This window comes from Tiliqua scincoides, chromosome 2 (assembly GCF_035046505.1).
Source record: "Tiliqua scincoides isolate rTilSci1 chromosome 2, rTilSci1.hap2, whole genome shotgun sequence".
NCBI classification, from domain to species: Eukaryota; Metazoa; Chordata; class Lepidosauria; order Squamata; family Scincidae; genus Tiliqua; species Tiliqua scincoides.
Window position 1 is genome coordinate 181,840,073 of NC_089822.1, and position 22,697 is coordinate 181,862,769.

Below are 22,697 nucleotides of genomic sequence, written 5' to 3' on the forward strand. Positions count from 1 at the left end.
AAGAATCTAGGACACAGCTGACCTACTTTTATCCATATTCAGACACAGCCACTTCTCTTTGGAGAATCAAATAACTTGATTCTAGTCTTATAGAAGATAATTTTTTTCTGCTTATGTGGTAATCGTACAGGACAAAGCATTACTTTTTAAGTGTTCTGCAAAAATAAAAAACCTCATCTGTCCTCAACAGGTGTGAAAGTAGCTTTGCTCTTCCTCATGTACACAAATTCTCCATTCCCTGATTTAATCTAGGTCTGGAAATAAAAAGTACAACAATTCACTTGAAAAGCCTCAGCACAATTTTGGGCTCAGCTGGAGATGGCAATCCCCTGAAAACCCACAAGCCAGATTCTTAGCTTGAAATTGTTCCAGATGGAATAAATTTAAACTTAAAGAGAGCTCCTGCATAAATTCCAGGTAAGATAGCAGAGGAGCAATCAGCCAGCTCTGTAATTAAGTGAATTCATTAAAACCCTTGAAATGAAAAATGGCCTAAACATATCTGGCTCATAAAGTTAGTGGTAGGCAAGAAAACAAACCATCCTTACCCCTTCCATTGGAATCCTGGGACTGGAAGTCAGCCTGTATGGACTGAGTTGCAAAGCTCTTGGATCTCCCTTGACTCTCCTGACAGAGGCAGGAGAAGAGAGAACTCCTGATCTTTGGAGTGACCCAAACTTCATCATACTGGATCCAAGTCTGATGCCATCCAGTAAGCGGATTAATAGCAAGTTGGATGGAAGATCTTCAATGTTGCAGAGGACCAGTGTTCGACATTCAGGACATCTCAACTCCTTGTGCGACTTCAAGATCCTCTGGAGGCAAGGTTTGCAGACCGTGTGCTGGCATGGGAGTACTTTGGCTGAGACATCCAGCTTTTCTAGGCATACTGGGCACTCCAACATGTCGAATAAAGCCAGGTCATCCATGGTTGGGAGCTTTATCAGCAAAAGATTCCAGTCTCAAATAGCACCAGAAAAGTCCACATAACATTTAGCTGAACACAAGGGCTAAAGAGGAACCTTCTCTGATGTTCCACTTACAGTTTTAGAATCTGAAAACCACCATCCTGTGCAAAGAATAGAACAGAGAGCCAATAAAATTACAGAACCTGACTACTCACTGTTATGAAATGCATAGCACTTATAGTTCAAAGCAATGACTTATGAGCCAAATTGTATGGTATGCTCTTTTCCTTCATTATCTGAGTTTAAGAAGAGTCATTTGTGCATGAGTACCAACAAGCAGAATTCTATCCAACCTGTGGCCAAAGTGTGACAAAAGCCCCAAGTTTCACTCACTGGGACAGGAGAAAAAAGAAGACCTCACTCATTCCATTCAGAGTAAGGTGATTCTATCAGGGCTAAACATTCCTTTCTAGATGAATTGCAAAGACAGCTTTCTTTATTGCAGTGCAGCCCATCTTAAAATCATGTAATCCAATAAATAGTTGTGGAAGTAGTAAAATGATCACACCAGATAAAGACAGAAGGTGTTCTGGTAAAACACATGGATGATGAGCACATTCCACCCTCCTCTCCCCTTTTCTAAACAGACCAGTCCTTACACACAGTCTCTCAGAACCACCCACAGTGTTTCATAATATCTTAAAAGACAATTCTTAAAATTTTCACTATTTTCTGATAGACAAGCCACTTTGATGGCAAAAATTACTCTGGCATACCTGAAAGTGAAAGAGCTGTGCCTGATTTCAGGAGAGTGGCAGTTTTGCATCTTGCCTCATCTGAGCTCTCTCAATAATCCAAAAACAGCCTGAGAAATCATTATTCCTCCCACAGCATAGAAGTCACTCAACCTGTTAAGCACCTTTCACCAACCATATATACCATGTTGCAGCAAAACAAGATACTTAATTCCAAATTCAAGTCATGGCCTGCAAAAACGAGCACCATCCTATATCACACCAAGGGTGTGTGATTGTGAGAGAGACTGCATAAAAATCTACCCTGATTTAGTTTTCAAATGTTCCTAATTCTGACACATTCACTTCCCCTTGAAAATTCTGCTTTATGTACTTCCACTCATTACCCACTGAACAAGTTTCACACTGATGAGGAAGGGTCAGAAGCTTGGGAGCCAAGCCTTCTTCCTCAGTGCAGCTTCGATCTGAAGGAAGCTGTGAAAAAAGAAACTGGAGCAGGTTACTGATTTTTGTGTGCGAGTACCACTAACCTTGTTTGTGACCCCTTTAAAATGGGTTCAGCTCACCAGATAACAGCTCCTGATCCTGCCTTTTTCTTTCTCTCTCGTTCTCCAAATTGCAGCCGCATTGAAAACTTTAACTAGGTGCATTACTCACTAAGCTCAACTTAACACACACACACTGCCTGGTTAACTCCTGTGTTGCCAAGCTGCTACTCCTACGCACATTTCAGACAAGGAGGAATAGTTCGATCTGATTCTGAACCAGGAAGTAGATTAAAAAGAACACAACTTGTGAGCTCATTTGGCTTGGTACCTCTGTCAGTTAGATTGATCATTTGCTTCAGTGACTATTTTGCAAGGGGCTGATTTTTGTTTTTAGGAACAGAGGAGGAGGAGTGGAAGTGGATTATGGAAAACAAAACCCAAAAGAGCCTGCGCACAATGGAATAGCAAACACCAACAGGAATGAGGAATGCATTTTGACTGGATTTAGTTAGAAGGTAAAATGAAACCAGCCACAATACAGTATCAGCTGTAAAGAGCAGAATTCAGTCACTGTGCTTTTAAAACTCCACTCCTTATACAAGTGAAAAAGCAACAACACAAAGCAAGCTCAAGAACGGGCTTTCTTTTTTTAAAGCCTTCGTTTGATTAGTTTAGCTCTGATTAAAAAAGACATGCTGCATCCAAGATGCCAGCTCTGATTTCAGCGTTACATAAAATCTGTCGGATAGCTAATTTTGGATGCTCTCTTCTGTGGGACATTTGTTCTCCATAATAAGAGCTGCTTTAGGAAAATCTTGACAGCATTTGAAATCTTGATTAAAATTACTCTTTTTTTCCAGGATATTTTGTACCACATCTCATGCTCAAGGGTGCTTGGATGCTGATGCTTGAAGCACCCATTTCTACATTTAGGGGCTTTCAGTTGAGTAAGAACTCGGTATTTTCAAGTCAGGATTACTGGGACTTTGGGGGAAGAAAGCATGAGTCAACAGGTGGGTGCCCCACCTTTTTAAACATGAAATGATACAAAATGATCCTACACCCAACCCTATTATTGTTATTGTTATGTGACAGCTACCCTCAGAGGCACTACTGTAGTTTTTCAAGATTTGATAATTCTGCAAAAAACAAAAAAAGCTTTTTTGTATGCACAAATTTCATTTTTTGCCCCATAGGACAGATCACTTGCCAACCTTCAACTTCTTGTTTAGCCCTTTTAAAAATGACTGGGTTTTCACATAGTTGTTTTAATGGATTCTTCCTAGAAAATTGTAATGGAGCATTAAGTGACATGACTGAACCAAACTGGTATAACACTAATTATTATAGGCAGCCATTTTGTTTGGTTCTTTGAGAAAGGAGTATTTCTGTTTTCAGAGACAGAAATTGTTAGTGTAAGGATGTAAGGATGACAGTTTACCCATAACAGTATTTTTGGTAGGTTTGCTAACTGACCAAGGAAAAATTGATTTGGCTATTTTGTTTTGTTTTGCTTCCTGGCCAGTTTTCACAAAAAACAGTACCCCCCCTCCCGCTTTTTTTCTTGTTGCTGGTCACCATAGCTAACATTTTGTGTTGGGCTTTTGCCCCTTGCCCCAACAAAAACCATTAGAATCTGCCACCTGTCCTGCCACAAACTGCCAGCTCTCCAGTTCAATTCATAGAATCATCCTGGCCTGTATTGTGGGGCACAATAAGCATTGCCCTTGGGCCCTTCCCAAGTTTATTTCAGGTTAGCACTACTATTTTAATGATATGGTGATTAAGCTACAGAAACGTTTTTCATTCCTTAAGAGCAGTGGTAGTTAAAGAACCCAAGTGATGAGACATGAGCATGAAACGTTTTGATAAATCTTTAAGTATCGTTTTTATTGCTAAAGCCAAGCAGGCCTAGGTCAGGTCAGTGACCAGATGGCAGACCAAGCAGAGTCCCCATTTTTGCCACTTTGGGTTCCATGCTGGATGAAAAGTGGGATATAAATATTGCAGCAGTGATCCTTGTTGTGCGTTGATAGTCAAATTATTGTTTTGTGTTGTTTTTAATTAAAACTACAATTTCCCTGCAGTTCCCTGCAGTTGAAGTAAAGCTGAAGGAAAGGGGATGTCTGAATTGCTGCTACAGCTGAGTGAAGACTATGCATTCCTCCTATAAAACAAGATCATCTGGAATAGTTCCTGAACCCACTCAAGTGAACTCCAAATCTGGTCTAGATCTGGTGCTTAGTTGATATTATAATTATCAGCATAATTATTTAGCTGAGGGCCCAAGCCTATGCGGGGGAGGGGGGAACAGAGAAAGATTCACATTCATGGAACATTAGATATTTTTAGGGATAGAAATCAAATTGTTTTAAATGTATCCTTTAAAGAAAAAAAGAACGGTGACAAATATTTTTGTAAAAAAATGCATCCAAGTATACTTGTCAGGGGCCATAAATAGTTACAGTTCCCTCATAAGCATATGCTCAGTAATAAACTTGAGCCTGCCTTGTCATTATTTGAGAAATGTCCCTCAGCAGCTCCAGATCTCTGTCTTATTGAGTATGTCATACTAATTTGACAGCTTGCTTGAGTGAGACAGACTCAAGCTAAAAGTCACAGCTCTGGAGAGAACCAGCACTTCCAGCTTTGTGTGAACTTACCATGCTTGCACAAAGGGAGAAAATCATTGTCATTATTCACATGTAGGACTAAGTCCTAAAAGACACGAATGTGAGTTGTAAGCACACACAGCATGTTTATACTACAGTTTCTTTTGTCTGGCTGTCAACCATTTGGCAAGCATAATCTTGCGGTGTCTGCCCATGTCTGGGAACTTTGGATGTTGCCAAACTTATCTCAGCACTTACTTAGGACAATAGAGAATAATACAGCCTACGTCAACTTTTGACATCTTTTTCAGTTAAGTATTTTACTGGTGACCTGGAAGATGTTATCCTTGAAAATGTTCACCTAATGATATGATAATCATTTAAACTCCGTACTGCATAGAAACTGTACATCATTCATTCAACTCCACTTTCCTTCAGCATCAGCAGACGCAGCTTGTAGCAGCCAAGGTAGAAGTGTTCAAATTGTGGCTGAAGACCCAGGTCAAGCCTCTGGGGATTTCCTGATCAATTATGGGGAATTCTTAAGATATGGATTCCCTCCTGCACTCTTTCCAGTGCTGTCTTCTTCCTCTACTTGAGTGCAGGGTGTGTGTGGGTGAGTATGCACACGCACCGGATGGGTGTATACTGCTTTTGCTGTCCACACTGGCGAAGTGCTTAGGGCACAGTCCTAACCAGCTTTCCAGCACCGAGGTAAGGGCAATGCAGCTCTGAGGTAAGGGAACATTCTCTTACCTTGAATAGGCCCAGTGAGTGCCAAATAACTGCAAGTTGCAATACACCGCTATTGGCACAGCTATGCCTTTGCTGGAAAGTTGGTTAGGATTTGAGCCTTGGAGTCAATAATATAGCCAATATACAGTCAATATAGACAGTAACTGTATATTCTTCTTGAGATTTATTATGTTGGTCATATTGCAGCATGATGATGTTGCCCATTGTTAGTGTATCAAGTCTATTGCCTGTTCAGAGGCTGAGATCTTGCATTTGTGGCTTCAAAGTTGTGCCAGATTGCTGCGGTCCCTGGGGCATGTTGTCCCCTCTAGCACCCTGCTCCCCCCCCCCCAGATGGAGCATTGGGTGCTATCACTGGTAATGCAGAGTCAGCTCAATCTGGCAGGCAATATGATGGCTGTGGGCCCTCAGCCAGTGCCTGAGCTGGCCCACCCCTAAAATCAATCTCCAACGTGGTTGACCCCTAAGCCTGTTTCAGAGCTCTTTGGGCAGAACCTGCTCAGAGTTCTGCTAAAGGATGTTCTGTTCCAGGACACTCTACTGGCTTGCCTTTGTTTGAGGGAGTTGAGCCTCCAGAATGGAGTGCCTTTGCCTGTCAGCCTAATCGCACAAGCTGTTCCCAATATCTCAGACAGCATCAATGCAATGTGCAGATCCAGTATTTGGAAACAGATTTGAAGTCTGGGAAGGAAGAACACAGAAACATTTTGTTATCATTGTCTCTTATGCAATCAGGGATAAGTGAACAAACAGATCAAAATCTACATCGTATCATATTTTTACAGTGCAATCCTATGCAGGTCTATTCCAAAGTAAGTGCTATTGAGGTCATAGGACTTACTCTCAGGTAAATGTGTACCTATTTGGCCACAGCAGAGGGAGGGCTGAAAGATTTATCCCTTGGAAGAGGGAGTCATGTGCAACTGACACAAATCTCCCCATGGTGAAGGTTTAAGTCCCTGTGAGGGCATTTGCGACCTAGAATGAACTTTTTTTTTTTGGCCAGGATTAGGCCTGGGGCAAGCCACAAGGGGAGCTTCAACACACAAAGGCAAAGCAGCATCCTGATAGTTCACTGCACAAAGACACAGACTGGGATCTGGGTAAAAGCGGTTCAAGACCAACCAAGGAATGTCCCCTAACTAGCAAGGCACTCACCTTTTCCATGACTGACTACAAAAACACATAGCAGAAACAAAGACAAGGGGGAGGCAGGTTCAGAACTCACATCAACTACACAAAACTCTCTCTAACCACCTGCCACACAATCTCCTCATTCAGCATTTTGACACCTTGCATCACTGCAAACAGGGACACCTGGCCAGTAGGCTGTAGCACAGAGACCTATCAGAGAGAGCACTGCATGTGCCGATCACCAAGCTGGCATGTGACACAGGGTGCCTCCTGCAGCAGCATATCCATCTGGCCACACCACCCATACACCCCATATCCCATTTTTCACTGCTGGCACAGCTATCAGTAAGCTGCTCTTCCTGTTCCACTGACACTGTTTGCTCCTGTGATAGAATAGTTAACAGTTTTGGTTTCTGGGAGGATTTTCCTGACAGAGGCATTCCTGGGGGTGCCAGCATCTGGGGCAATCCCCCATTTTCCATCCCCTACACCTCCTTTTCCACCCCCGCCCCTGACCCGGAAGTAATTGTAGTAACATCATCATCACCACAATTACTTCTGCACAGCTACCTCCTCCGTTCCCCCTTTTCTTCAAAGGAGGAACGGAGGAGGCAGCCGAGGCCCTGACGGAGTCTTCTGCGCCACTTGTAAGTGGCACGGAGGTCTCCACTGGAGCGGTCTGGGGCTGCTGGAAGCAGCCTCAGACTGCTGCAATGGAGACCTCCAAGCCGCTTACAAGTGCTGCGGAAGGCTCTGTTAGGGCCCGGGAAGCGGCACGCATCTCCCCCAAAATTGGAGGGGACATGTGCTGCTTCCTCTCTGCCTCTCAGGGACACCCTCAGAGGCAGAGGAGGGCACCCAGGAGCACTGTGGAGCAGCAGTAAGAAGCTGCCACTTCAGCAGTGCCTCAGCACCAGACTGGGCCACCCCCTCCCCTCCTCCTTTATAGGAGGAGAGGAGACAGGCGCCCTAGAGCATCAGCGTGACGGGAGTCGCAACTCCCTTTGGTCTGCCTCTCTAGGGCACCCCTTTCCTCTCCTCCTATACAGGAGGAGGAGAGAGAGAGCGGCCCAGTCCGGCACTGAGGCGCTGGAGAGGTAACTTCTCTGTGCCTCTCCACAGCGCTCCTGGGCGCTCCTCCTTGGGGGGGCAAGGCAAGGAGGCACCCCTGGAGGGTTGGCGCCTGGGGCTTTTGCTCTGTTCACCCCCCTCCAGGTACGCCAGTGTCCCGACAATTTCCATCTAGTTCTGAGGTACTTCATTTTCCCTCCAATTCTGAGGTGTTCAGGTTTGAAAGGGGAGCCAGACAATTGGAGAGCTGGGAATGTGGGGCTGGAAGAAGGTCTCTGAGCTTGAGGAAATTTTTTTTTTCTCTCTCTCTCTCTCTCCTGGTGCTTCAGCCTGGGCAAGTCAAGGAGAGCCCACTCTCTGATGAGCAGCGTGGAAGACTGCTGGGGACAGCCCAGGGAAATAGAGAAGGGACCAACAATAAGATAGGCATGTCAGATTTTGTGTGTGTTAGTTTGTCCTCCCCATCCAATTGTTGGGATCTCTTGGTCAGGGCGTACCCGTGAGAAACCAAGCCTGTTTAGATTGTTTTTTCTCAACCTTTTTGCTTAAAATCTCTGCCATGTTCTGAAAAGCGTCGCTCACTCCTGGGAGCCCAAGGGTTCAGGGAGTAAGAATACTGCACACCCTGAGAACAGAGTGTCCCCTCCACCCCCAACGGAGTATGATCCTGAGGTTAGCTGAGATAAGAAACAACCAGGGTGGGAAGAAGGGACCCCTGTCTGCTAAAAAGGAGACAACAAGGGTGATTGTTTCAGCCGGAATAAACCTCTGGGTTCACTCCTACAGAAGCTGGTAATGCTTTGCCCCTAGAACTTCACATGGGAAGTGGGGCACGAACACACAATGATATTTTTGTACGCAATGTTTTCTCAATGTTTGTCCTCCATCACACCACTTCACATGGTCCACTTTTTGGAAGCACCACTGGAAGTAACTGGTGATGGTATCATTACCAGATACCTCTGGGTTGGGAGGCCAGATGCGAGGTGACAAATACCAGTAAGATGCTCAGGGTGGATGGGAGGGCTTTTTTTGATCATGGAACAGCATGTTTTGGAGCTCTGCCCACCAAGCAAAACCTCCTACTGCTGTCTGTTTCATTGCATTGCTGGTCTCGCTGCCAGGCAGCAGGTATCCAGGGTTCCCATGCATACTACCAGACACTTCCTCAAATACCAATGGTGGTACCCATACCACTGGTTGAGAAACACTGATATACACTCTTGCTGGATCAATCCAGGTCCACATTGTCCAGCATTTTTTGCAAGAATTCCAGCATTTGATTTACCTGCAGAAATTATTATTAACACTATTTATAACAGTATTTATTAGCTAATAGTCTGCCAGTGGACAGCAATCAAACTTCTGCCCACTCTTACCCATGATCACTTTTGCACCTAGCGGCTTTGCAGAGTTTTTAAGGCTTTGCAAGTCTATGCTTTGCGAGTCTATCAGCGTACCTACCAGTTGTCTGCATGTGGTATCCAAAACATGCCTCTTTTGCTTGTCTGTTGAAGGGGCTGATGGTTTAAATCTCTTGCACTAGCCTAGAATGCATTGTACCAAATTTCCACAGGATATCACAGTTTCAAGAACGCTAGACTGCAGTTTCTGTGATCCAGGGACAACTGTCCCTTCCAGCTCATGTTACTGAGTTATCCTATAGTAATGCAGAGAATCACATGACAATTTCAGTACAGACCATGCTGAGTGGTGTACCACTGATCAACCCACATTTCCTCCAGAACCTAAAAGCATCAGAATTCCAACTACTTCATATGCAAAGACAGTCACTTCTGTGCATGCTGAACCACAGCTATAGCGCATGGAAGTGGTTGTGTTAGGTGGTCATCATGGAGAGTCCAAAAGGAGAGGGAAGGGAGAACCAGGAAAGCATTTCACTTGGAAATTTATGTTGACAAAGACTTACTTTGTAAATACAGTTCTCTTTTTAGGGAAATCTTAACAGCCTCGTTCCTTTTTTTAGATCCCCAAAGATAGGGTGAGTAGGGTGCTAGTTACAAGCTACTACAAATTATAGATCTAAAGCTAACTGCTTGTCCTCCCACCCATAAATCAACACTGCACAGAAGTCCTCTATTTCTGTTGCCTTTGAAGCTTGGCAGAAAATGGAAGATGCTACTTACCTGTGTCTTGAAATTTTCTAACTAATGTCCAGAAGAAAAGGACTGAATCAGGTTGGTCTTAATTGTTCCAAATTTTGAAGGTTGCAATTTGGAAAGTAGAAGCCAGAAATAAAGTAGTATTTTTAGGTGCATCTATCTGCACCTGCCATTTTTCCCCGAAATATGGCTAAGGAGATATCTAAAGAAACCACAAGAGGAATTGTATTCCCTGCAGGTTTATTGCTTGAAATTGCAGCCTGGTACCCTAACTCACAAGCATGTCCTCTTGTGTACAAGGTTGCAATCCTATACGCATTTTCCTTGGAGTAATCCCTATTGAACAATGTTGGTCTTACTTCCAAGTAAATGTGCATAGGATTGTGCTGTAAGAATCCTAGCCTGCTGTGTAAAGGAGGTACATCTACCCAAACCTGGATGCTCTTCTAGTCTTATGAATAAATACTCCATCTGATTCCTTTTCTTTTTCCTGAGTTTGCTTGCAACACCACTGCCACTTCATGGGGTCCATTTCATGGGATCCTTAGAGAGCTAGCAGAACTTACAAAGTAGTCCTATCTGCAAAGGGAATCTGAATCCTGTCTGTCATGCAATAAGAGTAAATTAGTACATTCTATTTACCTGCTTCTTCTAGCATTTTCAATGTAAATATTAATACAGTTTAAGTGCACTCTTACTCGTGTTTCTTCAGAAGTCTCACTATGTTCAATCAGTCTTATTCCCAGGAACGTGTACATAAGATTAAAGCCATGGTTATTTAGCAGAAGTGTAGTTAGTCAGCTCTAGCACATGATGCCATTCCTGATCCACTGACCTCTGATTTCCCACCCAGGGAGTCCACAGATCATGCCACCACTACCATCTTGGATTCTTTGGAAAGGCCTGGACAAAGAACTTTTGGAACTTCATGAATGCCTCTAAGCCAAGCTGTGTAAAAGGCAACATTTTCATCCTTTATGTTTCTGCCATTTATGCAGCATTTTCTCCTTTTCTTAATAAGTTTATGGATGTCTGTTGCACCCACATTGGATGGAAGACATTACCTAAATTACTGGATCACAAGCTTTCTTAAAAAGGATCCTGTGGCCAGATCAACCATGAAAGCCAGAATGCACTCTTCTCTCCACGAGACATTAGTATTCCAAGTTTTCCGAGGAGCCTATTTTTAAGACTATGACTTGAATCCAAAGGTGCCCTTCAGCAAATGGAAGGCATCTTCCCAGAAGAGCTGCTTTATACTTTGCCCTAGATTGAACATTGCATGGGAACAGTGAAATCAAACTGAAAGATGCTCTTCCATTTGTGTGAGAACTGGCACAAATCCTTACATAAGGCAGGTCAACTGCGGTAGAACCTACATTCTAGCACTGCAAGGACTCTTCTTCCACAAGTATTCACAGAAAAGCATAAGCACCTATTTTCTTTCTGCTTATGGTTCTATGGATTCAACTTCATACTCAGGGTTACTGACCTCCCTGATATAAGAAAGGCTGGTGGGCTAGTTAAAAAAATGTCTTGCCAACTCCAAATAAATTTGAATGTTTATACCTGTCTAAATGTGACAAGGAGGTTTTTTAAAGTGGAGAAAAAAAAACCCACCAGATATAGACACCGTATGGAAGGTATGTGACGATAACCCACTCTCTCATACACGTGTTTTCAACCACATGTGATTTATTCCTCAGAAACACTGTAATCTCTGTTATCTTTATAAGGCATAATAAAAAGAAACCACAACCAATGCTTCCAGTATACATAACTTCTTGCCGTTTATTCTTAGATATATTGAAGAGTAGACCTTTGAACCTTGGCGTGACTTTTACTCATGCGACTGCACTATATGAGATCTTTACAGCTCTTGCAAAACTCATATTTCCATGTTCAATGAACTTGCTATTGAGGAGGCCACTTTTCTCTTTCTAAAATTGTTTCTGCCAATCTCAAAACTTTCTCAACCTTTATAATTGTGAATTGTCATCACGCTTGTCCCATAAAACTTGGGCTTGTCACTAGATGAGGCCACTTTCATTTTCTACCATGTGATACTCCTAATTTCAGTTTTGTGTTCTCTCTCTCTCTCTCTCTCTCTCTCTCTCTCTCTGTGTGTGTGTGTGTGTGTGTGTGTGTGTGTGTGAGAGAGAGAGAGAGAGAGAGAGAGAGAGTGTACACACATGATTGCCTACTGGACCTGATGATCTGATGAGGTGGATTGTAGTCCACAAAAGCCTGTGCTGAAAAAGATTTGTTCAGGTTTAAGGTGTCTCAAGACTTCTTGTTTTACTGCTCGATAACACCTGTATGGCTGATAGATTACCAACACTCAGAGACTGCAATCCTATCCACACTTACCTGGATAGTAAGCCCCACTTACCTGGAGTAAGCCCCACTGAATATAATGTGACTTACTTCTGAGTAGGCATGCCTAGGATTGGGCTCTTAGATTGTCAAGGGACAAACAGATGAAAGGGGGAGAAACTAGATGAGGGGAAAAAATGGGAAAAGGTAGGCTTTCTAGCCAGAGCAGATCCTTGAGGCCATCACATCAACTTTTGGGGAGAGACCTTTGCATATGAAAAGGTTTGGGTTGGCACTAATTTGAAGCATTTTATGCAGCAAACCTGCTGAAGCTCCACAGGCCTGGGTCTGGTCAGCCTCTAAATGGGAGATCATCTGGGACTCCTATCTATGCTATCTCGGGTTTGAGAGAAGAAATTGGGATATCAGTAAATAAATATATAACACCCCTCCCTCCTGAAATAGCACCTCTCTGCTTATAGTTCAGTCTTACTGCTTCATGTTACTTCAGAAATAAGTTCCACTGAGTTCAATGGTGCTTATTCCTAGGTAAATGGGCGTAGGGTTGTAGCCTTGGTCTCTCCCCTCTTTCTTGTGATCCATCTGAGAATTTTTTCAGCCTGGTGTTGCTCTCTTCAATAGTCTGCTGTTTCTTCTTTTGAGTTTTGTATCCGTACTATGTACAAACCGAAATGATTGTAACTATAGAATGTGCCTGTGTATGCATCTATATGAGTATTTTCTCTGGTTATACCTTTAAGATATTTTTTGGTGCTCATGTGAAAATGTACTGTCACCCATGATAGACAGTAAAGGAATATGCATAACCTAGAGTTTCATGAAGAGATCTGTTTTAACATTTTTATGTTTGGTGAACCAACACATTCCCTTTTCACTTGAGTACATGTCTTCTTGTGTTTCACTGCAATTGTTCCCCCCCCCATGAGACTTTATCAATGTTTAATATCAAGGTGTCTTCTTAGACTGTAATGCGAGAGGGCTCAATAGAACTTTTGAATTATACATGGCACAGATGAATGTCATCCGCTTTCTTGTACATTCAAAGCTACCCTTGTGGACTAATTTCTGGAGGGTACTGTGAAAAAGCCATATGGATGAGCTTCAGAAGAAACTGAGCCAGAGGCACGATGCAAGACCCCGTAAAGTGAGATTCAAAATCTCCTCAGCATACAGTGGTCGAGTCTTAAAGCAGGTCTATGAAGATGGGCAGGAACTTGAAATCCCTCCGGAAGAATTTCCTCATCGTCTTCGACACAGAAATTTTGAACCCAGAGACCGTTTCTTTGGGCTGGGTGAGGCACCGGAATCCAGGTTTTGCCCACCAGCTAAACTGAATGCCCAGAGGATCAGCGTTTTCAGAGAAGGGGGCAAGTATACGCTCACAAATAGCCCTTCCCTCTTAAATGACTACCAGGCAAATGATAGCCGTATGGTAAGTACTGCTAGTTTTTGGCTCTTTGGCTGACTAAAAAAAAAAAAAAAAGATTGGCATGTAAGTTTATTAAGTGAATGTGAACATTGTAACAAAGTCCAATTGACCATTTGGAGTAACTTCTGAATTTGTGGGCTCAGCTTCTTAAGTCATATTTGCTAGTTAGCTTTACAGCAATGTGCCCAAATGGTGTATATGAAGAACACTGGGAAACAGTCACTGATATGCTGCTGAGTGAAAATTAATGGATTAATTAAGATTAAAATGGATGGATTCATTATGAAAATGTATGGGCTCATTATGGTAGCTAACAGCCAAACAGGCCCCTAGAGTTTCATCAGGACCATTTTGTGGAATCAAAATATTTATAACTTCCAGATGGGTGGCTATATTAGTCTATGGAAGAAACACGCACACGCACACGCACACACACACAAGTCTTGTAGTACTTTAAAGGTAAACAACGGTCCAGATCAGATGATACTTTAATACCCTAACTAGTCCCATACAATTAGTTAAAGCAATACCTTAATCCCTGAACTAGCTCCATGAGATAAGTGAATGTTTTAGCTCCTCCCCTCTTCCTAGATAATTTTTCTGAAACTACTTCGGTTTGGCATTGAAGTTCAGATCCCCCTCCCACGCACTGTGAATAGCAAAACAAGGAAGGAAGGAAGGGGAGGGGCCAGAACACTCATGTCTGCAGTATGAGTGTGTATATAACTAATCACATGGGGCCAGTTCAGGCATTAAAGTACTGTCTGAATCATGGGACTAGAAAAAGGGGGAGTTGTAAACTTTGAGTGAAAGGGCTCTGGGATGGAAGAAGTATAATCAATGATCATTATTATATAATGCTCAGTTGCAATTCACAACAGAAAAAGCAGTCTTCCTGGCTATGCTGGAACTGGGTTGCAAACCCCCCCCCCCCCCCCAGAATTGACTTGCAGTCTTCAGGTTTCAGCACAAATCTCCAGGAGACCACCAAAAGCAATCCTGGAGATTTAACAAGGCTCCTTGGCTTAATGATCTTACATCACATCATGCTGGGGGAAAAAAATAACAAGGAATAGTTTCAGCCCAAGATGGCAACCACTTATTTATTTAGCTATGTAAACTGTTTTGTGAACTTCTTGTTGATAGGAAGTATATATTCTTAAGAATAATGAATTAATCTATCTCTTTTATATGAAATTTCTGTATTTCAGTGCAGATCTAGTTTGCCCAACTTGTGATCTAGCAAACAAAATGCAGTTCACCATCCAGTATGGTGCGTCACATATGGCTCAATCAGCCTGTTTTATTGTCTTCCTGGAAGTGCAAAAACAGAAGTGTTGTTAAGCAGTAAGGAAGCCACAATACATGGTTGGCGGCTTTTTTTTTTTTGGTGTGTCACAATTTGCACTGATTATATATGGCCAATTAAGGAGGTAATAATACTTTTCAAATGACAAATGCTACAGGGAGAAACACCATAAAGGCCTCATTTTTGTTAGTAACTCCCCCTTTAGGATGTAACTTTTTCTCTTCTGTGGTGTTTAGACACAGACATGGGAGCGGTGTGTAATAGGAAGCACAACATGTGTAATACAGTAGGAAATAGAAACTGCTACAGAATACACCTAGGAAAGAGACCAAGAATATGGGCCAGCTGGGTAAACTTACTGCAATAGTCAAAGTGTACAAACCCACAGTGAACATAAAAATCGATAGCAAACAAGAGAATGCCAGAATTTATGAAACACTTTATTCAATCTTACTCCTTGCTGTTAAAAGTGAAATCCAATAGGACGCAGACCACTTCTGATCCCTGCAGTGCTTTTCCTTCAAGGACCAAAATGTTTTGTAAAAAATGAATGAACTAAGTATCAGTAATACCGTTTATCTTCTCCATCTCACAACACATTTACATACATGGAAGCTAGAGTTCATCAGGCATCATCTTGCTAGCTTCAAATGTTTTTTGACCGCACTTTTTCATTTCTGAAGAACCTTATGGTACTCAAGCTACAAAACCGAGACCTGCATTTTGTTGGATGCATTCAGTTAAAGTAGAACCCACTAAGGATTGCAACCTACTGGAGAGCAGAAGACACAGTACAAATCCTTCGTTCTTTGAATCCACCTCTGTTCTCCGTTCTGCTTTTTGAAGCCCAGTGGTACTCAATATGAGGGACTTAGGTGTCATTGCTGCTCGTTTTTACAGTCATTGAAGTTTTTAGTGCTAAGACAATATATTGATGCTAATTACCATATTGCTCCTTTAGTTCATTCAGAACTATCAGCATTTCCTTTCAGGTGAGCAGAGCAGATGAAGTATGAACATTGTTATGGAGACTGATTAGATGAGATTTTGAGCCTAGGTTTAGAATCTCAAATCCAGATTCAAACATTTCCCAACCAAATCGCACGCATCCTTTTCATGTTAAAACAATAGCCCTTCCAGCATGGAATTATTTTTTTTAAAAATTTCACCTTGGAAATGAAAGGTGAAGGTGAACTTTAGTGGGTTGCATACAGAACTCAAGAGCGTGATTCCAAAGATCTTGGATGTTGATGGAAAAATATTTTATTGACTTCACAGGGCTTTGGTGGAAAGTTAGCTTATCTGTACTGAGTATCTATTGACCTCATATTTCAGGTTTCAGCTATCTTAGACATACAAATCCTGTTCCATTTCAGCATCCCCCTATTTTAGATTTTGGAAAGATTATAATCTATACTAGCAATCTGAAAATCATCCGAACTTCAATGAATAAGAACGAGCTGGTGAGAAAAATCATGCAGAATGAAAGTATTGATGACTGGTCCTTCACATGCCGTGATGGAAGAGGAAGAACTAGTGGCAGCAGCAACCAAACTGATGGAAACATGAAAGATACTGAAACCGAGCCTGCCCACACTCAGCAAGTACAGGTAAGAAGCGTCTAGATGTGGCCAGAATCTCAACCATTATTGCATCAGCTACAGTCCCATCCTTTGCCACAAAGCCTTTAATCACCTCGGTAATTACATAAGGTGTCATTGTTTATGACGAACTTCCTAATTCATTCAATGGTCAAAACAACCCTTGCTTAACTCCAAAAACAAATGTAGATTTTTCCATTTCCATGACCACTGGAACAGAGGGAGAAAAAACCCTTCTAGTGCTTGCCATGAGCAATTTTCTAACCCATTCTACGCTCATAGAGCTCTACTGTAGAGAATGTAAGTAACCTAGAACAGAATATAAAATTTCACTTCAGGTAATTTAGGTCTTCTCTGATTATAGGTACCAAATTACAGGAATCTATGTTTACCTAGAATATTCTTTTTCTCTGTGATAACTTACCCTGGACTGCAGTTTTTTTTGCTACAGTCTAATGACTTCCCCATCCCATATCTGGGAGATGGAAAACTAGTTCAGTTTATAAATTCATCCAATTACTGTCATGCTTGTTCCTGATTCACATGTTCTGACCTCACCCCATGCTTCATATTGACTGTATCATTCCCTGAGGTCCTCCTTTGCATTGTTAAGTTGTGAAAAGGAAAGGACAGTAGGATAGGCTCCAGGTTTGTGATGTAACTGGCACTGAGCAACTGCATGTCCATTTAAGATAAAGCCAGTCTCAGGAAGTTCTGAGATCTGATCTGAAATAGATCAGGTTGGGGGGGTGCCTAAAATTCAGGGTCTGAACCTCTAGTGCTCTGTCAACTATTAAAGCTATAGATGTGATCTCAGAATGCGTAAACAAGTTGGGTTTGCATAAGTATGCGCATGTTTGTGATTAATATCACATGTTTTTAAAAATCTATACACATTTGAGGAACTTCCTCTAACATACAAACAATTCCCAATGAGAAGCATGTATTATCCATCCTTGAAAACCTCCTTTTTCAGATGTTATTGAACCATGGATTCTCTCCATAGTCAGAGATGTCCCAGTAGTGCAGGCAAGCCCACCCCCCATGTGCTCTGTAGCTCTGCTCGTCACTCTCCTTGTGAACTGTATTTGTCTACATAGACAAACACTGATCATGGGAAGAGAGTCTCCAAGTGATTTCAAATGCTGGAGACAAGAGTATTTGTAAACATGGGAAGAAACATTCTTTGGGGATAAATGCTGCCCATAGGGAGAGTCGGGGCAGACGAGGGGGGCTTCTCAGTGCATTCCCAGACATATTACAGCATATCTAAATAGGATTGCAGCCTAGCCTTGCTCCTTTTCCTTCTGCCTTGTTGCCCAAAGGCAAAATATTTCTCATTAGGGAAGATGCTGTCACTCAGTATCTGCTTTACAGACAGAAGATCTCGGGTTTAATCCCAGTATCTACATATAGTGCTGGAAAAGACCTGTGTCTGAAACCCTGGAGAGTCACTGCTGGTCAGTGCTGATAATGCTGAGCTAGATGGATCAATGGTCTGACGGTTCAAAAGAGCTTCATAAATTCAACAGTATGAAGTTGAACTTCATAATAGGGATTATGATGGGGGCAGGTTCTGCTGAAGTTGCCACAGCTTTCCAACTTGGGTGCGCATATGCAAGTTAGTGGAGAATCAGACTGTGCAGATGGTAGCAAGTGAAGCTACATGGCAAGGTCTCTTACAGAGAGGTAGAAGGAAATCAAGCATTCATCATGCATCTTACTGGGCTACTGTATTTTTTTATAGCGAGAACAAGTAATCACAATTTAGAGAGAATTGCAGTAGAGTCCTCCCTTTTTTACAGTTTGTGATAAGCCACATTTATCTCAGGTTAACAGAGAATGAAAGCCAGGCGCACTTGCCAGCTGCAGACACAGACCAAAGTTCAGAACCTTTTTTCATGTCTCCTATTTCCACATTGACCTTCAATCTCCTTTTTGTATCCAAATCAAGGCTGCGATGGCACTCCTCAACCAAAGTGGCACTGGGTGTAATTGCCTAGATGTGCCTTCTAGTCAAACTGCCCCTACCAGACCATCGCCCCACATTTCTTCAGATTGTTTTTCAAGACATGAGGGTGAGAAGTTAGGTCTTAACAAAAGTACTTGGTAGAGTTCTGGATTCTCTCTGACATTGCCAAATTCTGTTCAGGAGATTATATTTCTCAATCCACAATGCAACTGTGGCCATTCTTACTCCAGGCCTTTGGCTATCACGAAGGCTTGAAGGGAGTGCAAAACTGTACCAATTCTAACCTGAATAGCTGCCAGCCTGGACCCATGTACTCAGGGGCAGCGAAGGGATCAGTCAACTGGCACACTGGCCAAGGGTCCAAGGCTATCAAAGGTCACATGACTGCCTCTTTGTGGGGTGGGGGATATACCTTAGTGGTGGCAGCGGCTCACAGTGCTCTTTGGCAGCCATGCTGGATTCCACCCTCTTTGTTTACCAATAATGCAATGTCCCTCCCAAGGGAAGAGGCAGGAAAAGATTCAGACAAACGGGCATTTCTTTCCACACCAACTGCTGCCAGTCCTCAAGCAACCACCTGTCCTTCCAGCTCACTTCCACTTTTGTCCACTTAGCTGCCCACACTTACCGCTTCAGTGCATTGCCCAGCTAATGTAAATCGAATTTTGTTTGCCTCAAAGACAGTTAAAATTAGGGAAACGTATTTTGATGGGTCTTCATAAATTTGATGGGTCTTCATAAATGACCTGGAGACAGGGTTGAGCAGTGAGGTTGCAAAGTTTGCAGACGACACCAAACTTTTCCGAGTGGTGAAGACCAGAAGTGATTGTGAGGAGCTCCAGAAGAATCTCTCCAGACTGGCAGAATGGGCAGCAAAATGGCAGATGCGCTTCAATGTCAGTAAGTGTAAAGTCATGAACATTGGGGCAAAAAAATCAAAACTTTAGATATATGCTGATGGGTTCTGAGCTGTCTGTGACAGATCAGGAGAGAGATCTTGGGGTGGTGGTGGACAGGTCGATGAAAGTGTTGACCCAATGTGTGGCGGCAGTGAAGAAGGCCAATTCTATGCTTGGGATCATTAGGAAGGGTATTGAGAACAAAACGGCTAGTATTATAATGCCGTTGTACAAATCTATGGTAAGGCCACACCTGGAGTATTGTGTCCAGTTCTGGTCGCCGCATCTCAAAGAAGACATAGTGGAAATGGAAAAGGTGCAAAAGAGAGCGACTAAGATGATTACGGGGCTGGGGCATCTTCCTTATGAGGAAAGGCTACGGCGTTTGGGCCTCTTCAGCCTAGAAAAAAGACGCCTGAGGGGGGACATGATTGAGACATACAAAATTATGCAGGGGATGGACAGAGTGGATAGGGAGATGCTCTTTACACTCTCACATAACACCAGAACCAGGGGACATCCACTAAAATTGAGTGTTGGGAGAGTTAGAACACACAAAAGAAAATATTTCTTTACTCAGCGTGTGGTCGGTCTGTGGAACTCCTTGCCATAGGATGTGGTGATGGCGTCTAGCCTGGACGCCTTTAAAAAGGGATTGGACAAGTTTCTGGAGGAAAAATCCATTACAGGTTACAAACCATGATGTGTATGTGCAACCTCCTGATTTTAGAAATGGGCTATGTCAGAATGCCAATGCAAGGGAGGGCACCAGGATGCAGGTCTTTTGTTATCTGGTGCGCTCCCTGGGGCATTTGGTGGGCCGCTGTGAGATACAGGAAGCTGGACTAGATGGGCCTATGGCCTGATCCAGTGGGGCTGTTCTTATGTTCTTATGGTCCCTTTTGTCTTTCAGGAAGGAGATGATGAGAACTGTTGCTCCCAATGTAAGGGATCAGGCTCTGCACCCTGCTCTGTGTGCCATGGAAGCAAGTTTTCAATGTTGGCAAACCGATTTAAAGAGTCCTACAGAGCTCTGCGATGTCCTGCATGTAATGAGAATGGCCTGCAGCCCTGCCAGACCTGTGTACAGTGACTACACCTGCTATGTGGCTTCTAACTTTTGCTCCCTGTTTTGTGTAGGAAAAAGAATCCTTCAAATGTACCTCCTATGTACCTCTACTATGTACCCCCTTAATGATGATGGGTACTCAGGCACTTTTACTATAGGAAGACATTTAAAGGTGGTGGCATGGTGCGAGTCCGTAATTTGAAAAGAGCATTGCCTTTCTGCAGCATGGAAAGTGCTTTCTCTCACTATCAGCTTGTTAACAAACTGAACCATAATCTAGCCAAAATAAAATGTTTTCAAATCCCATTGATTTCAGTGAGCAAGATTTCCACTTACCTCTTCAAATGAAATAAATAAAACTTAGGAGGGATAAACTCTGGCTGGATTGTGTCCTGAATTCTTATTCTTTCAATTTACTCTCCAATTATAAATTGGGATCTCTAATTTATTGTTATGAAGAAGTAGTAGTGAATGCTTACTAACAGTGCTTGAACTCAATGAGAAAGCAAATAAGAGGCTTTCCCTGTTGCAGAATTGGGATTATTTGAATAGAAATCTCTCTCTCTCTCTCTCTCTCTCTCTCTCTCTCTCACACACACACACACACACACACACACACACACACACACCCCTTTACTGCTTCCCCATAGGAGATATTGAGGTTGTGCACCTGTAGATAGATAGCTGTCGTTCAGTAACTCTTGAGCACATGTTTATTCCAAGCTTCCATATGTTTAGCCCATATGCTCATCATGAATAGATAACACCTTGTATTTTATGGCTGTAGATGACAAGGATTCTAGGGCAGGAGTTATCCTTGTGCAGCTTGCTAGAACAGAGCAGTACCAAACCTTAAATCAACGTTTAGGTGCAACCACTACCAGAAGCAACTGCAGTTCTACGAATGAAATAAATTATATGATGCTGTATGATAACAATTTCCGTTGCTAAGCAAAACATTCCTTTCTGTTTAACATTCCTGGGTATTTTCAATTTACACACCATTTTGTAATTAGTTGCACATTTATCCCTCCAGTGGCGCATGCATTTTCCTGCTGATCCAGCTCATTTCAAATTTACTGTTATGAGAAAACACTGTTTTCTGCTGTTGTATGATTTACGCAGCATTTCCCAATTCTAAATGGTACTGTAGAGAAAAAACAACAACTCAAAGTTGAAAAAAGAAAAGAAAAACACATGTTTTATGGCCTTTTTCAGACAGATGCTACATCTGAAGTTAAATGGAGATGTTCTGTCTCTCACAGGATTTGGTTGATAACAAACTGAACTCCTGTTCTTTAAAACAAATTCAGTATTCTGTTGTAATTTCTAAACCATGGACTCTGATGGGTTTAAATGACAATGCAATACTGAAAACCTAGCATGTTATTTACCAAAAGCAACCCCCTCAACTTAACAAATAAGAGAACTCTCTCCCAAATCCTATTGTTTATAGTGACAATGTTAATGTCAGTGGTGGCTTGCCTTACTTAGGAGATCTAGGACCCTTAATTAGCAAAGAGATTTCTCATAAGCTATTTGCTGAAGTTGCAAGTGTAGCCATAACGACTGATGGCCAAATTTGTACTTTGGGATAGATATGTTAGAAGATTTCTTGGAAACAAACATATTATTAGCTCTTAATGCCATCATATTTCTGAAACCTGCCTTGATTATCCAATGTCAAATTCACTGTTGCATATCCCATTCACATAAATACAGCTTTCAAGATTGTATTGTAAATGTATAACTACAGGAAAAGAGGAGGGTTTATTTTTCCCTTTAAAAAAAGAAGAAGGCATAATATAGAAAATTTTGAAATTTCAATGGAAGCATGGTGAATCTATGATGGGGGAGAGGCTGCTTTGAATATTATATAACCTTTTCATCCACATGGATCTTAAAACCCAGTTATATTTCAGTTCTGAATTGTTCCATGCATGTCAGTTTCACTTCAGCAATGTTACTTTTTACTTTATTCCCAGGTCATGACCCTGAAAGCATAGGATTACATGGGAGCAAAGATCTGCATATACCCTGTAAGAGTGGTGGAAAATGATTTTTCCATTAGCAAAACTAGGAAGCCTGTGTGCTCTTAGGACCCAACGTGATAGTCATGAGGCACATAGGAGTGTGGTCCTCTTGAGGTTTGGGACCCAGGACACCGAGATGATGACATTGACCTACATTTTTCTCAGGAAGACTCCACTTATTTCTGGTATTGGAAACCAACT

At 42.3% G+C, this 22,697-nt stretch overlaps 2 protein-coding genes across 2 annotated transcripts in view; one reads left to right on the forward strand and one right to left on the reverse strand.

Annotated features, from left to right (window-relative positions):
• The window catches only part of SH3RF2 (SH3 domain containing ring finger 2), an 80,861-nt gene extending 79,932 nt beyond the window's left edge, over positions 1 to 929 (reverse strand). Inside the window, exon 1 of the mRNA XM_066617333.1 lies at positions 549 to 929. Coding sequence (XP_066473430.1) covers positions 549 to 929 — 381 coding nt within the window. The remainder of the gene's footprint in view (positions 1 to 548) is intronic.
• A 12,345-nt stretch (positions 930 to 13,274) lies between these two features.
• On the forward strand, positions 13,275 to 20,487 carry GRXCR2 (glutaredoxin and cysteine rich domain containing 2). Its single transcript, XM_066618402.1, has 3 exons — positions 13,275 to 13,616; positions 16,299 to 16,532; positions 20,308 to 20,487. Exons 1-3 carry the CDS (start codon positions 13,275 to 13,277, stop codon positions 20,485 to 20,487), a joined length of 756 nt encoding a protein of 251 aa, XP_066474499.1.
• The last annotated feature ends 2,210 nt before the right edge of the window (positions 20,488 to 22,697 follow it).

Coding starts and splice junctions, on each gene's coding strand:
- GRXCR2 (XM_066618402.1), top strand. CDS start 13,275: ATGGATGAGCTTCAGAAGAAACTGAGCCAGAGGCACGATGCAAGACCC. Junction 13,617..16,298: donor AGGCAAATGATAGCCGTATG/GTAAGTACTGCT, acceptor GTTCCATTTCAG/CATCCCCCTATTTTAGATTT. Junction 16,533..20,307: donor CCCACACTCAGCAAGTACAG/GTAAGAAGCGTC, acceptor TTTGTCTTTCAG/GAAGGAGATGATGAGAACTG.